At 40.3% G+C, this 12,868-nt stretch overlaps 1 protein-coding gene across 1 annotated transcript in view; it reads right to left on the reverse strand.

The window, feature by feature from the left end:
- Nucleotides 1–2,160: 2,160 nt before the first annotated feature.
- The window catches only part of GRID1 (glutamate ionotropic receptor delta type subunit 1), a 470,054-nt gene continuing 459,346 nt past the window's right edge, over nt 2,161–12,868 (reverse strand). The window contains exon 16 of the mRNA XM_083867019.1: nt 2,161–3,305. Coding sequence (XP_083723145.1) covers nt 2,877–3,305 — 429 coding nt within the window. The 3' untranslated portion in view covers nt 2,161–2,876. The remainder of the gene's footprint in view (nt 3,306–12,868) is intronic.

Genomic DNA, 12,868 nt, shown 5'->3' on the forward strand with positions numbered 1-12,868 from the left:
GTTAACTTAAAGCAGCTGAGTAGTCCCTGGGAGTTTGGCCAGCTCACTCACCTGCTGAAAATTAGGCACACATTTAATTTGAGATGTGGGTTTGAACTCCACCATGGATCAGCAATGCACTTGCTCCCTACAGGGATCACACATGCTTAAACACTTTCCTGAAAATGGTTTGATTCTTCAACATCCTGCTCATCTTAGGTGAAATCCTGCAAACATTCAAACAGCTGAGTTCTGTTCTGTGCACAAGAATTGAGGAGCTCTAACATTGCTTGTAAATTAAAGCACATTTCCAAACTTTACAGCACATAGCAAAAGTAAGCCAGGAGGAGAACCCTGATTATGAAAAATGCTAAAGTTAATCCCCAAAATATTCACAATTTATTCCACAAATGCAGGTCAGTTGCAATTACAGTGTTTTAGCCTATAATATGTAAAAGATCTGGAGTGAAAGCAAAGATGCCTCATTAAAAGAGGTTTCCCAGCCCCTGCTCTGGGATCCCCCTGGGATTTGATGCAGCAAGTCAGCAGCAGGTTTTGTGATAACAGCAGCTCAGGAAACCTCCAGGAGGTTTGTGTGCCACAACAGATTGTACCCTCACAGCCACCCCAGCACCTCCTTGCACTTTCCTGCTGCTAAAATCTTAAGTTGGTTATGAAAAAAAGATTTTTTTCCAATGCAAATCCTTGCACTCTTTCTCCAAAGCATCTTTACAGATCCCTGTGCGTGTGTAGTCTTTTAGTGCAGCTGTTTCTGCCATAACTAATTAGTGTATTTATGGAAGTTGTAGGTTTGTTAAGACAACAAAAAACAAAATAAATACGACAAAAGAAGAAGAAAAAAAAAATCCAAAGCTTTTGTAGGCCAAACCTCTAAACAGCATAAATCTAGTCAGCTGTATTATTAATTTTTAATTAGTGTGAAGCAAATAGTGCAATTTGTGCCAAGGTGCAAAACTGCACCACTTTCATGAGGAACCACCTTGGCAAGAGAGAAAAATTAATCCCTCTAAGGGGACTCCTTCTCTAAGCCCACCATCAATATTCCTCATTTAAAAAGTGGTAATCTGAGGATACTCTTCCATAAGGCTGGGTTTATGTCACAGTTTGACTTTTCCTCCCTACTGCTGCAAGTAGAAATGCAAGAAATGTGGGCACTTTAATCACCCCATAAACACACGTCTTGTGTAATTATGCAAATCAAATTAGGAGCAGTGAATGGAATGTTTATTTCTCCAAAAACCCTGACCCAGACTGCCTGCTGACTTTTCCTGGTACGTGAATGCATTTTTACCTCTGCTCAAACAGAATTTTTCACCCTAACGTAGACAGTGATTTTGCTGCACCAGGACCTAGAGCCTTTTCCAAAGAGCAGTGTTCCAACAAAGCGAACAAATCCAGCTGCAAAGGGAAATTACAACCTGGTCTTAGGGATACATTTGAGAAGACACTAAATTATGCCAATTTTGAAAGAGGGTGATGAAGAATAGGAGGGAGGACAGGGATCCACTAGGTTTGGCATTCAAATTTCTGTTTGGGAAGGAAACAATGTGTTAGATTTTGGTTGGGGTTTTTTTTTTTCCTTCTCATATGACATTTTACACTGGTAACATTTGCATGACAAGACATTAAATAAGCTGTATGTGTTGCTCTATTTTTTCACAAAGAAAAAAAAAGGTTTTGTACAGCCATTTCTACCACGATCATAGACATGGCCATTAAAACATTCCTCTTTACAAAATCAATGGGGAAAAAAAAGCAGAGCTGTGCTTATAGTCTTGTCATTCAGGGATGTGACTTCAACAGGGAGCGTTGCACCCATTATTCAACAAATTCAGTGAAATCTTAAAGAAAGGGATGGCACCAGAGGGCACAGTCCCTGCAGTGCCATTTTCTCCTGCCTTTGCAGCTCCTCCTTGCCTCACTCCATTGGTTCCTCCCCATTTTCAGTCATGTACACAAAAAAAAAAAAACAAAAAAAAGAGTTGAGCAGTTTTTTTTAAAGGTTTTCCCCGTAACCTAAAACCTGTTGTTCATCAAAGCATTTATATATATAATATATACGTCGTAATATATATAATATATATTATATATATATGTATAACAAAACACAGAAAGTTAAATTAAAAAAGAGCCACACAGCACAGCAGACATGTAAAAACACAATAATCCTGTGCCTAAATTTAGAAACTGTGTGGAAGTTTAAATCCTTGTTAGGAGGAAAATGTTCTCTGTTTATTGTTTGTTGGATTTGAGTTGTAATTCGCCTTTAAAGCATTTTTTACTGCTATGCTAATACCAGCTGCTACTTTCTCTCAGTGAATTGTCATCTTGGCTGTAAAACAGGGTTCTGGGGAAAGGAGAAATCTGAGCATGGTAAATTTTTCTAGCAAGAAATAGATATTTTTTTTTCTCTTAAAAAAACCATACCTGTAAGGGAACAAGTGTTGAAAATCCATGGGAAAAATAAAAACAAAAAAAGAAAAGCATGGCCCTCAGTCCCAGTAACAGGTCTTCTTTGGCACTTGAGAACAACCACAAGTAGTTTGCCTTTTTATTCATATAGAACAAAATTTACAAAGTCATTCATACATTTTTGTTTGTTTTTTTTGTTGTTTTTTTTTTTTTTACTTACTTCGAAAATCGGGAATATTCAAAATACACTTTTACCCCACTTCATTCTTCCGTTATTTACAACTATATACAACGAAAAACGTCAAGAGTCCGTTTTATCCTTTTTTTTCTTCTTTCTTTTTTCTTTATTTTTTTTTTTTGCGCGCGTCCCTTTTTTTTTGAAATTTTTATATTAAAAAAAAAAAAAAAAAATCAAATCTCTGCTGGTCGTTTTTCACACCGTTTTTGTCCCCCACCCCCTGTTGTCATATGGACGTCCCGTGCGAGGGCTCCATCGCTTCTGGGATGACTCCACTTGGCACTGCCTGGAAGGCCATTGGGATGGGCGTCTTCACGGGGCTCTGGCGGAACAATCCCCCGTTGGGCGACCTGTGTTTGCACTGTATGGAGGGCATGGTGGCCGAGCTGCTCAGGGGCAGGGGCAGGTTGCTGCCCGAGGCGGCCGTCAGTGTCCTGCTGGCCCCGTGGGCCGTCTGTTCGGGCAGGAAGGTGCTGACGGACAGTTGGGTGTTCTGGTAGTCGCGCACGGGCTCCAGCGGCTGGGCGGGCTGCATGCCGCCGATCTCCAGCGCTGAGATCTCGATGGACGCCGGGGAGAGCTGCTTGTGCGCCATGTCCTCGTCCATCAGGCTGTTCATGCGCCGGTGCACCTGCTCCAGGTTCACCTCCTTGTCCTGGGGGGGAAGAAATCACAACGGTCAGTCCAGACATCATCTCTGACCCCAGGTGCTCTGTAGTATCATCCATGGACAGCGGGGACAAGGAACTCTGCAGAGCTGAGATATTCTAGACACACGGGGGTTTATTGCAGGGTCGTGGGTAAAAAGGGCTTTGCCTTCAGCCACCAGCCTGGGCTGGAGGGAACCCCAAAGAGAGAAAAAGAGGGGAGAGAGATGGGGTAGAAACGGGGTAAGAGTGGGGAGAAGAGAGCAAGCAAGAGATTGGGGAAAAGAGGTGAGAGGCAAGAGAGGACAAGAGGGCAGAGGGGTAGAACAAGAGAGAGGACCTTGTTCCAATCCATTCTGTCTCTTTTGGTGTTGAACATTCTAATTTACAGTGACTAACCCGTGCAAGATACAAAACCTACAGACTTTGCATGCAGCCCATGAGAACTGCTATATTACCATGTCAGTTTATATTCTAAACTCTAAAGAGACTTTTCTTATCCACCTTTTCCCTGATGCCTTTGGCAGAGTGGAAAGGCGACATTCCTGACTCCTTTTGTTTTCTGTCCTTCAATCCATCTCCAGCTCATCCCCGTCTTCCTGCCTGCCATGATCACATCTCAGAGCTGCCCTTCATTTCTATTTCACTCACAGGTTTTACATCTCCAGTATTTCTTACCATACAATCATATCCATAATTCCTTCCTGTCCCATCTTTCCCAACACCGGCCTCCCTGCCTTTGCTCTGTGTGACAAGAGTTGCTGATCTCTCATTACAGCACTTGGGTTTTAACTGTTCCTGCACAAAACCTCGGGGTCCGGCAACATCTCCAGATGAAAAACCTGCTGAAGAAAACAGCAGCTCAATCTTGGCCTGCTGGAGCTGCTGATGTTGTCAATCCCATCCTCCTGGGAGGTAAACTGATGGCTGTGCTTCAGCTGGCAGGGGCTGGCATCAGGGACCAACCAGCACATCCATCACACCCTTTGGCTCACCTTGCACAAGCTGAGAAAAAAATCCCATAGCAGGCAAAGAAATCACCTGGGACACCAAATTCCAGTGGGCAGCTCACATGACAGCTCACCCCTATCTCATCTATCTGCAGAGCATTTTCTAAAGAACACATCAGTAAAAAACCCCTGAACTTCAGGGTGGTTGCTCCATGTGTTGAAACTCACTGGGCAGGGGTTGAGGTGGGGATGAATTCTTGCCTTCCCACCAGGGAGCACTGGGTCACCAGTGTGGCACAGGATAGGAACCTACTGGAACAGCACTGAGAGGGGACTGGGAGCCCTGGGGAGGGAACCACACATTTGTGTTTGGAGCAGCTGTGTGACAGACCATAAACTTGTCACCTCAGCACGTCATCTGGAAAAAGTGACCAGAGCTCAGTGCTGGTCTTTAGAAAATGCATCACCATCTTCTGAGAATGCCTTTCCTAATGCTCCCAGAGTGGTCTCTTCAACCGAATGTCAGAACCACCCACAACACATTTTAGCTTCCACGAGGAAATACAGCAAAAGGAGTTGTCTTCAAACCCTGAAGTAGCAAAGACCTGTTTATCACCTCAGCACGGCATTCAAAATGCTCAAATTGGGAAGCCACAAAACTGCCAGGGTGAACTCAACCACCTGGGAGGCTGCCTGACTGAATTTTAACAGCTGGCATTGTATTGCCAATAAAAAGGCAGTACATTATATAATTTCTCTCCGTTTCATGAAGCACAGCTATGATTGCAGTGGCAGTTATTTGATGCAAGTGTAACACACACAGCAGAACAGCAGCAAAGTGGAACTGGAACTGGAGAAATTCCCTGCTCCAACAGAAACCTGTGATTACATCGCTCAGACAGCAAGAGTCCAACCTAGAAGGAAAGGAGGACTACCCAAAACTCCTGAGTTCCAGTAATCCCTGACTGCTCAAGGTCAACCTGTTATCAAGTGTTGGTTGAACCCACCACCAGCAGCCTTAGTGATTCACACCAAGATGAATGTACAAGGTGTCACTGCCACTCCCTCCTCTTAATCTTCCATCACTGGTGTTTCCAGCTGGAGCACAGAGAATTATTGTCTTATTCCAGTGGTATCCTCTGCTAAGAAACTTTCCCTTCCCCTGTAAATTGACAATCCAACTCCAAAGTCCTCGATTCCAGTCAATGTCAGCCACAGGTTCAATTCCAACCTTGTGATTTAACATCCCTTTCTACATTACTCAAGAACCGTTGAATTTGCTGATCCCTGCACGGGTTTGGGAATGGATTAGTGTTACATGATGTACAGTCCAGACCTGTGTCCTCAGCTTAGGCTAAATCCATATTGATCCCAACTGGAATACAATTGCTCCACAATTACAGGCCTGAGCTGCACCTTGCAAATTCTTTGCTAATCAGTGGAAAATGAATTCCTATTTAATTTATGTCATAAATTCACCGAAATCCCAATGAGGCTCCCAGAAACCTGGGGGGGATACAATCTTCCTGACCAAAGAAGAAAATAACTTTTAGAAAATCTTGCTTTTTCAGCCAAATCTTCTAATCAGATAATTTTGAGTCAAGAGAAAAATCAATGGATAATAAAATAAAAAATAAACTTTTTTGACAGGAAGGGGATCACACCACACTTGATCAGATAACCCCAGCAGCTGTATCAAGTCCTTCCTGACAACAAACACACCTCACCTGTCAGACCCTTCATTCAACACCTCAGACAATGCACTAAGCTGATGATAACTCAGAGGCTCTTTCCTAAATTCTGTAGCTGGGAAACTCAAGGATTTATGGTACAGTGGATTACATGGATTTAATTCATAATTTCCTCAGCTCCTTTTCCTTGAAGTAAAATTGCAGAACTGGGGTAAATGTGACGAAATTTCTTACATTATTCTCCATGAGAGTAAGAGCTTGATCTCTCTGGGTGGGTTCCTTTGGAGCAGGTGTCCCACCACTCACTGCTGATTTTCCTCACCTTTTTTGGCAACAAAATCTTGCTGCCAAGTTCTGCTGGTCCCCAAGCTCCAGCTAACACCGTGTATGATGATATTGTGTCTATGGAGCCCTTGTTAGGTACCCTGTACTATTCCTTTTCTAAAGGATGCTGCCAGCTGGGATGTGAACTCTTAGCTGGCATTTGGATATCTGGGACTCATATCCTTGTCAAGCCTCCACTACAAAATAAGAAAACAAACTGAGCAAATATTAGAGCAAATATTCCTAAATGAGGCTTTGGCGAAATGCTTGTGACTCACTTAAATTTTTGTGAGTAATTTTTTACTTTTGCCAAATATTATGCCTCCTTCAGATCCTTTCAAGTGAAAATATACACCAATGTTTTATTTATATTTAATTTTTTTTTTTTTTTAAATTTATTGCAAGTACAGGAAATGCTGGATTTGCAGTTCCTTATGTCCCACAATACAGACTCGTGTTTCACTGTGCTAAAATTTTCATTCTCAATAAAGATTCAAACACAGACATCACATTCTACCTACACCAGAACACTTTATGGAATACATGGAATAGAGAAATAAACACTTGGGATCTCTTTATTAAGAGGTAGAGGTGACGATTTCATTTCCCTGATTCTCTTTCTTCAACTTGCTGGCCTTATAAAGATCAGAGAAAACTTTTTAAAGGCTTTCAACAGGCCAGGAATTCGCATTATTCCTTCTTTGCAATGTCAAAATAAAATGTTTGCAAAGGTTATGGAAAACAACTTGTCTCTGAGGAATTATAAAACCACATTTTTAAAGGTTCTTCCTTTTTTTTCTCTGTCTTATTAGACAAAGAGCAGCTAAATAAGTAAATGTCAAAGTTTGTTTGAGACTATCTTAATGGTGATTGAATGATTCTTCAAATATTTAAAAAAACACCCTAAGATAAAACTCAGAAATCCTTGAAAAGATCAGTTTGTCACTGCCCACCATAAAACTGCTTTGAATCCCAAGATTTCCAGAGGTTTTGGGATGGCTTTATGTGACAAGTCAACCTTTCAGAATCTGTAAATTCTGTAAACCTCATCTCTTTTTTCCCCTTTATTGTTCTTCTGGGAAATTCAGTAACGCAGCATATGTTACTGAAAACTAACAAGCTAAATGGAGAAAGGTTTAAATGGCAATAAAGCCAGAAAAAGAAATCTTAAAAGTTATGATGTTTTTGTTCCATTGTCAGCTCCATGCTCTCCTTTTAGTTCTTTGCTTCTCATTATGTATCAGTTCAATTTGTTAAAATTTCTTTATTGCACATAATATCTAGAATTTAGTTAATATTATAAATCTGTCACATCTCAGACATTTCATGCCAATTCAACTTCATTTCTCAACTATGGCTGTGTTGGACACAAGTGTATGTTTGTGCTGCCAGAAAAAAAAAAATTTTTCCTTTGCTGGCTTCATAATTTTTCAATATTAATGTTGTACTCCAAATAGATCAGTTGAAGACATTAAGGAAGGAAAAGCCATTCAGTGAAGGAAAAGAAATGTGTAAAGAAAATTAATTCTACACCCAAAATAAGGCTTATCCCTCTGCAGGCTTAAGGAAAACCAGCTAACCAAACATTGCTCCTGCTCAGGAAATTCTCTTATTCATAAATACCAAGTGAATTTGAGCTCAGTTTGAAGGGCAGGTCTCTGATATGTCCAAGTGGCCTCTGATAACAGCAGGAGCCCACCCTGCTTTGGAATGGATTTAGAAAATGTTCACCAGAATTATCTGGGAATAACTAAAACCTGCATGGCCACACCTGTGACTCCCTCTCAGGATTAACCAAGTCTGACTTTTTTCACACAGAGTGAAATTATGGCGAGGTATAAATGCAGACACTGTGATTTACAGAGCAATCACTTTGGTTTTTCTAGCTGATTTTCTGGGACTCTTGACAGTGGGTTCTGATAAAAGTCACATTGAAAGGATATGCTGCTAACTTTGGAGTTAAAACAATCAAATTCAAGGGTGTTGGAAAGGAGCTACAGTTTTTTTTTTTTTTTAAGGAATTGCCTACATGGCTCTAAACACAATTAATTAAAAGGTAATATTGCCCAGCTGACTGGTTCACAACACTTGAGGTTTTCCAAGTGAAAAATCTTTTGAGAAAAGCACTTTTATTAAAGACACCATTGTGATGTCTGGTTTTGTTTTTTTTTTTTTTTTTTTTCCTTGTGATTTCTGTCAGCTTATGACAGACTCCAAGAAAAGCCACTTCAAGGCATAAAAACGCTACAAGATGATGAAGCAGTTCCAGTGAGGAAAAAAAAAAAAAAAAAAAAAAAAAAAAAAAAGGAAGACAAATGCCCAAACAGGAAAGTCTAATATCTGCAGAAATGTGATGCTAAAACTATGCCAAAAGCTGTGATAAGTTGCATCAGCATCCAAGCCATGCAAATAAAAGCACATTAGAGTGGGGAATAAAAAGATTGATGGCCCTGACCCCAGAAAAACTGAAATTTCAGACACGAAGCCAATATGGGCAGAAAGGCTCATACAGGGAGGGAATACCTTGTCATATGTCAACACCTCCCAGCCAGGTGCTGCTAACTGTGCCAAGAGTTAAAAGCCTGTTAAAGTAGTTAATAAGAGTCAGGAGAAATGCAGAAAACAAATGCTTTTTAAGGTAATACAGCCTTAATCATCAATCAGGGCAAGTTTCTGGTTTGTTTTTTTTGTTTCCTGTCCTGGGTGACAACATGAAGGATTATCTTTTGGTGAGAGAAAGAAAACAAATGCTAATATTAGGTTTACATTCTGTGTAAGAACTATTAAAAAAAAAAATTAGGTAATTTTATGATTAGGGCTGGGTTTCAAAATTTGATACAAACCCCAGTAATCAGACAGATATTTTCTCTTGTGCCCTTGACCAGGAAACACTCTGGTCTCTCTCCTGCCCATATAAAATTCCTCTTGACTCACACCTGTGTGTTCACAGTGACATCAGACACAGGTGGTGGAAGGCACACCTGCACCTACTTAGAAAGGAACATTGAGGTACTTCCAGGCACAGTCAGTCCTACTGCAAAACTGAAAAAAGGGGGCAGAAAAAAACCTGAAACAGCAAAGTTGCCCTGCTCAGGTACCTACAAATTATTCTCTTCTTGCTCAGCATCAAACCCCAGCAAGCAACTGCAGTCTGTGGGGTCTCAGACATCATGGACTCAAACATTTAGTTTGTTAAAGAGAAATAAAGCAGCAGCAGCTTTGCATATGTGCAATTGTTTAGGATTATTCTGAAATCCTGTATACACTTAGGGTCATCATCATTACTTTCAGTTATAACTCCTGTATATGTAATTTTAATTTATTCCAGGAGGCTCTGACAGACTGGGCAAAACCAGGGATAACTGTCTTGCTCAAGAAGAAAAAGCAGTGATGATGTATGGAACAGATGTGCTGCACGACAGTGACAATCCAGCATGGTGTTCCATTAATACAAATAAGCCCTTTTTAATACACTCACTGTGTGACACTCATTATTCCAGAGATTCTGCAGTGAAATGCAGAGAGAAGTGCAAACAGATGCAGCGGTGATGGATGTCTGCTGTCACTAATTTAACACAGGCAACTGACCCAGCCAAACAGCACTTCTTGTTACAGGAAATTTTGCTGAGTGGTTTCTCAGTATGCTCTGCTCAAAGCTGGTGTGACCACAAGAGAATCTTACTAGAAATATCCAAGGATTCACCTCAAGGGTCTGCTTGAAAACCTGCTTTTAGAAATAAGGCCCAATCCTGCAATCAAGCTCCTGCTCTTACAAGTGGAAACTCCACCATGTATTTTAAATTAGCAATTAGCTAAATTATCCTCCATAAACCAGCTGGTGGAAGAAGGCACTGAGAGTGACATCAGGTGAGGTCCAGCTGGCTGTTACCTAATTGAAAGAATAAAAGAAATGGAAGTTTTGCAGCCTGTTAATTTCATTCAATGTGGAATCATCTGCAAAGAAACAAAACTTCACAAAAATTATGTACAAGAGGCCACCTTATTTACTAGGTGATTCTCTCCTTCACCAGAGAGCAGAAATTCCTTTTTGAAGAGACAGCAATACTTTTTTATCCTTCTAAATAAACCTGAAAAAAAAAAAAGGTGAGATATTACAGAATACTGCAAAGTTGATGTCAATGTGATAGAAGATGATTTCAAATACATTGCCAAAATTTATTTCCAGCTACCCTCAGCCAGGAAATTGGTGTAAATAAATTACTACCAAAAGCCTGGACACCAAACAAGTAACAGAGACTTCATGAAGCAGTTCCCATCTTCCCACACTCCTGCTGCACATCTGACCCAGGCTGGATTTATCTAACCTGAAATCACATTTATCTAACCAGGGCTCTAATTCTGATGTGTCCCACGGGTCCTGCCTGTGGGCCCTGCCATGATCTCCCCAGTAGGTTGACAATGCACACCACTTTAAACCAGCTAAACCTCTCTTTGTCTTATTTATCCTTTTCAACTGCATCCCTGTCTCTGTGAATAAATACACAGGACACATTCCTGATGGGGGAACAGCAGAGCCCTGCAGTGATCTGCTCCCACATCCACCACCATCCATTAAATGCAATCACAGTCCAGACCCCACAACAGACCAAAACTTGCCAGGGAAGAGGCTGTGGCAGCATTTTCATTTGTTATTCAGTATAAAAGGGGACATTCAGCCTCATGCTGAGTTATTCAAGCTGTAAAATCCTTACCCAACCTTGGTTCGCCACCAGCCGGTAACTCAACGACAAAGAGAATGAGTGAGTGGGTTCACATGGTACAGATGGTTTTTTCCACAGTTTTCACGACGTTAAAAATGGACAGGACAATAAGAGAATGCAAAGAAATGTTTTTCTCAGCACGAGCAGCAAAATGCAGGATGGAATGAGTGCTGGTTGATGAGCATGCCAGTGTCTCTGCAGAGGAATTCGGGAGGAAGGAGAAGTGGAGGAATCTCTATTGTGTGCACACTACAGACTGCAGTCACAGCATTCCCAACAACACAGAGTTGGGGTCAAGGGGAGCTCCAGGGGAAGGTAAAAATGAGGAGGAAACTAAAGGGAAACTAATCTGTGCAGGCATTTTCGACAAGAAACCAATTATCTGTGTGTTTGTTATAAATTCTCACCATGCTCCTGAGGCCCAGCCTCACATCATTGGCCATCTCCAGATGGAAAAGGGAAAGGAAGATGTGGGGAGAAGAAAAAAAAAAAAAAAAAAAAGGATCAAGATAGTGAGGCTAATAATGTAATTAATATTTCACTCTTTTTTTAGCAAACATATACTCATCATTTCTTATATTTCTGGTCTGAAATCCCATTGCAACAAGAGGATGGCCCTCGAGAGGGTGGTGTTTTCAGAATCTGACATCATCTAAAATCACACTGTGAGGTGACAGATTATTCTTTTAATGAAGAAAAAAATTAAATTCATCAAGGTTCTATTTCAAAAAACTCACTAAAACTTAATGGTTTCTCTACATGGCTTTACACATTTTTTAAATCCTAAATTATAATCTAGTCCATAAGGGATGCAATTTCTCACTCTGGTGAGCTCAAATCAAAGCAACTCCATCCTTTAACAGTCTGAATTACTCTATTGGAGCATCAGGCACAACAGATTGCTCCACACCCTCCTTCTTCACCATTCCTGTCTAGTCACGTCCAAATCTCAAAAATTCCCTTTTTTTTTTTTTTTTTTTTTTTTTCTATTATGGCAGGAGGAGAAGGGAGAGTTGGCACAGGAGACAAAGAACTGTTTTTACAACCTGCCTGATGCCCAGGGTTAGCTGACTTCACAAAACCCTTACACCTGACTATCAGCCACCATTTCTGCAATTAAAAACTGAATTTTGGAAAGATTTCTGCATCTCCCCCATTCAGGGCTGTATTTTGGAAAACTGCCCAAGCTCCTGTTTTGACAGAAGACAAGACATGACCAGCCAAATCATTAAAATAGCTCAGCATAATAAAAATCTGGCCACCAGCTTCCTGAAAGATAATTCTTGCATACTGAATATTTCTGAAGAAACAGAACTTGTTGTGCTGAGTGAGTTTTTGTAGCTCTTTTTTATATATGTGCCTATAAAAATGAGTCTGGACTTATGGAAAATCATAACCAAACCATTGATTAATTTAAAAAAATAATAAAAAATAAAATGTTTTCCACAGTATCTGTGATACCTTAATATTTTAGTAATATTGACCACAGGTTATTTTATTTCGGGTATAAACCACAAAATTATTTCAATTCAATTGATAAATAGGTTTATGAATTGCATGTTAATATCATTGCATGGCAAGGCCAATCTTCACCAAATAACTTCAATGCACATGGAACTCCCAGTTTTTTGCTTCACACGTGGTGGTTTCAAAGCAAACAAAGTTTGATCTTCTGCCACTAAAAGGAATGGAAATATTTTGGTGCTCTGGGTGAGATTAGAAGACACCTCTTATTTAATTTTATCTACATGTTTAAATGCTTAGGCAGATCAACACCTAAGGCATTTTACAAACCACAAAAATGCAAAAAGAAATTTGAGAAAAAAGTCACATTTTATGCCTTTTTTTTTTTTAATTTTATTTTAAACTCTTACGGATTTTGTTA

The sequence above is a fragment of the Zosterops lateralis genome (assembly GCF_965231275.1).
Source record: "Zosterops lateralis genome assembly, chromosome: 8".
NCBI lineage: Eukaryota > Metazoa > Chordata > Aves > Passeriformes > Zosteropidae > Zosterops > Zosterops lateralis.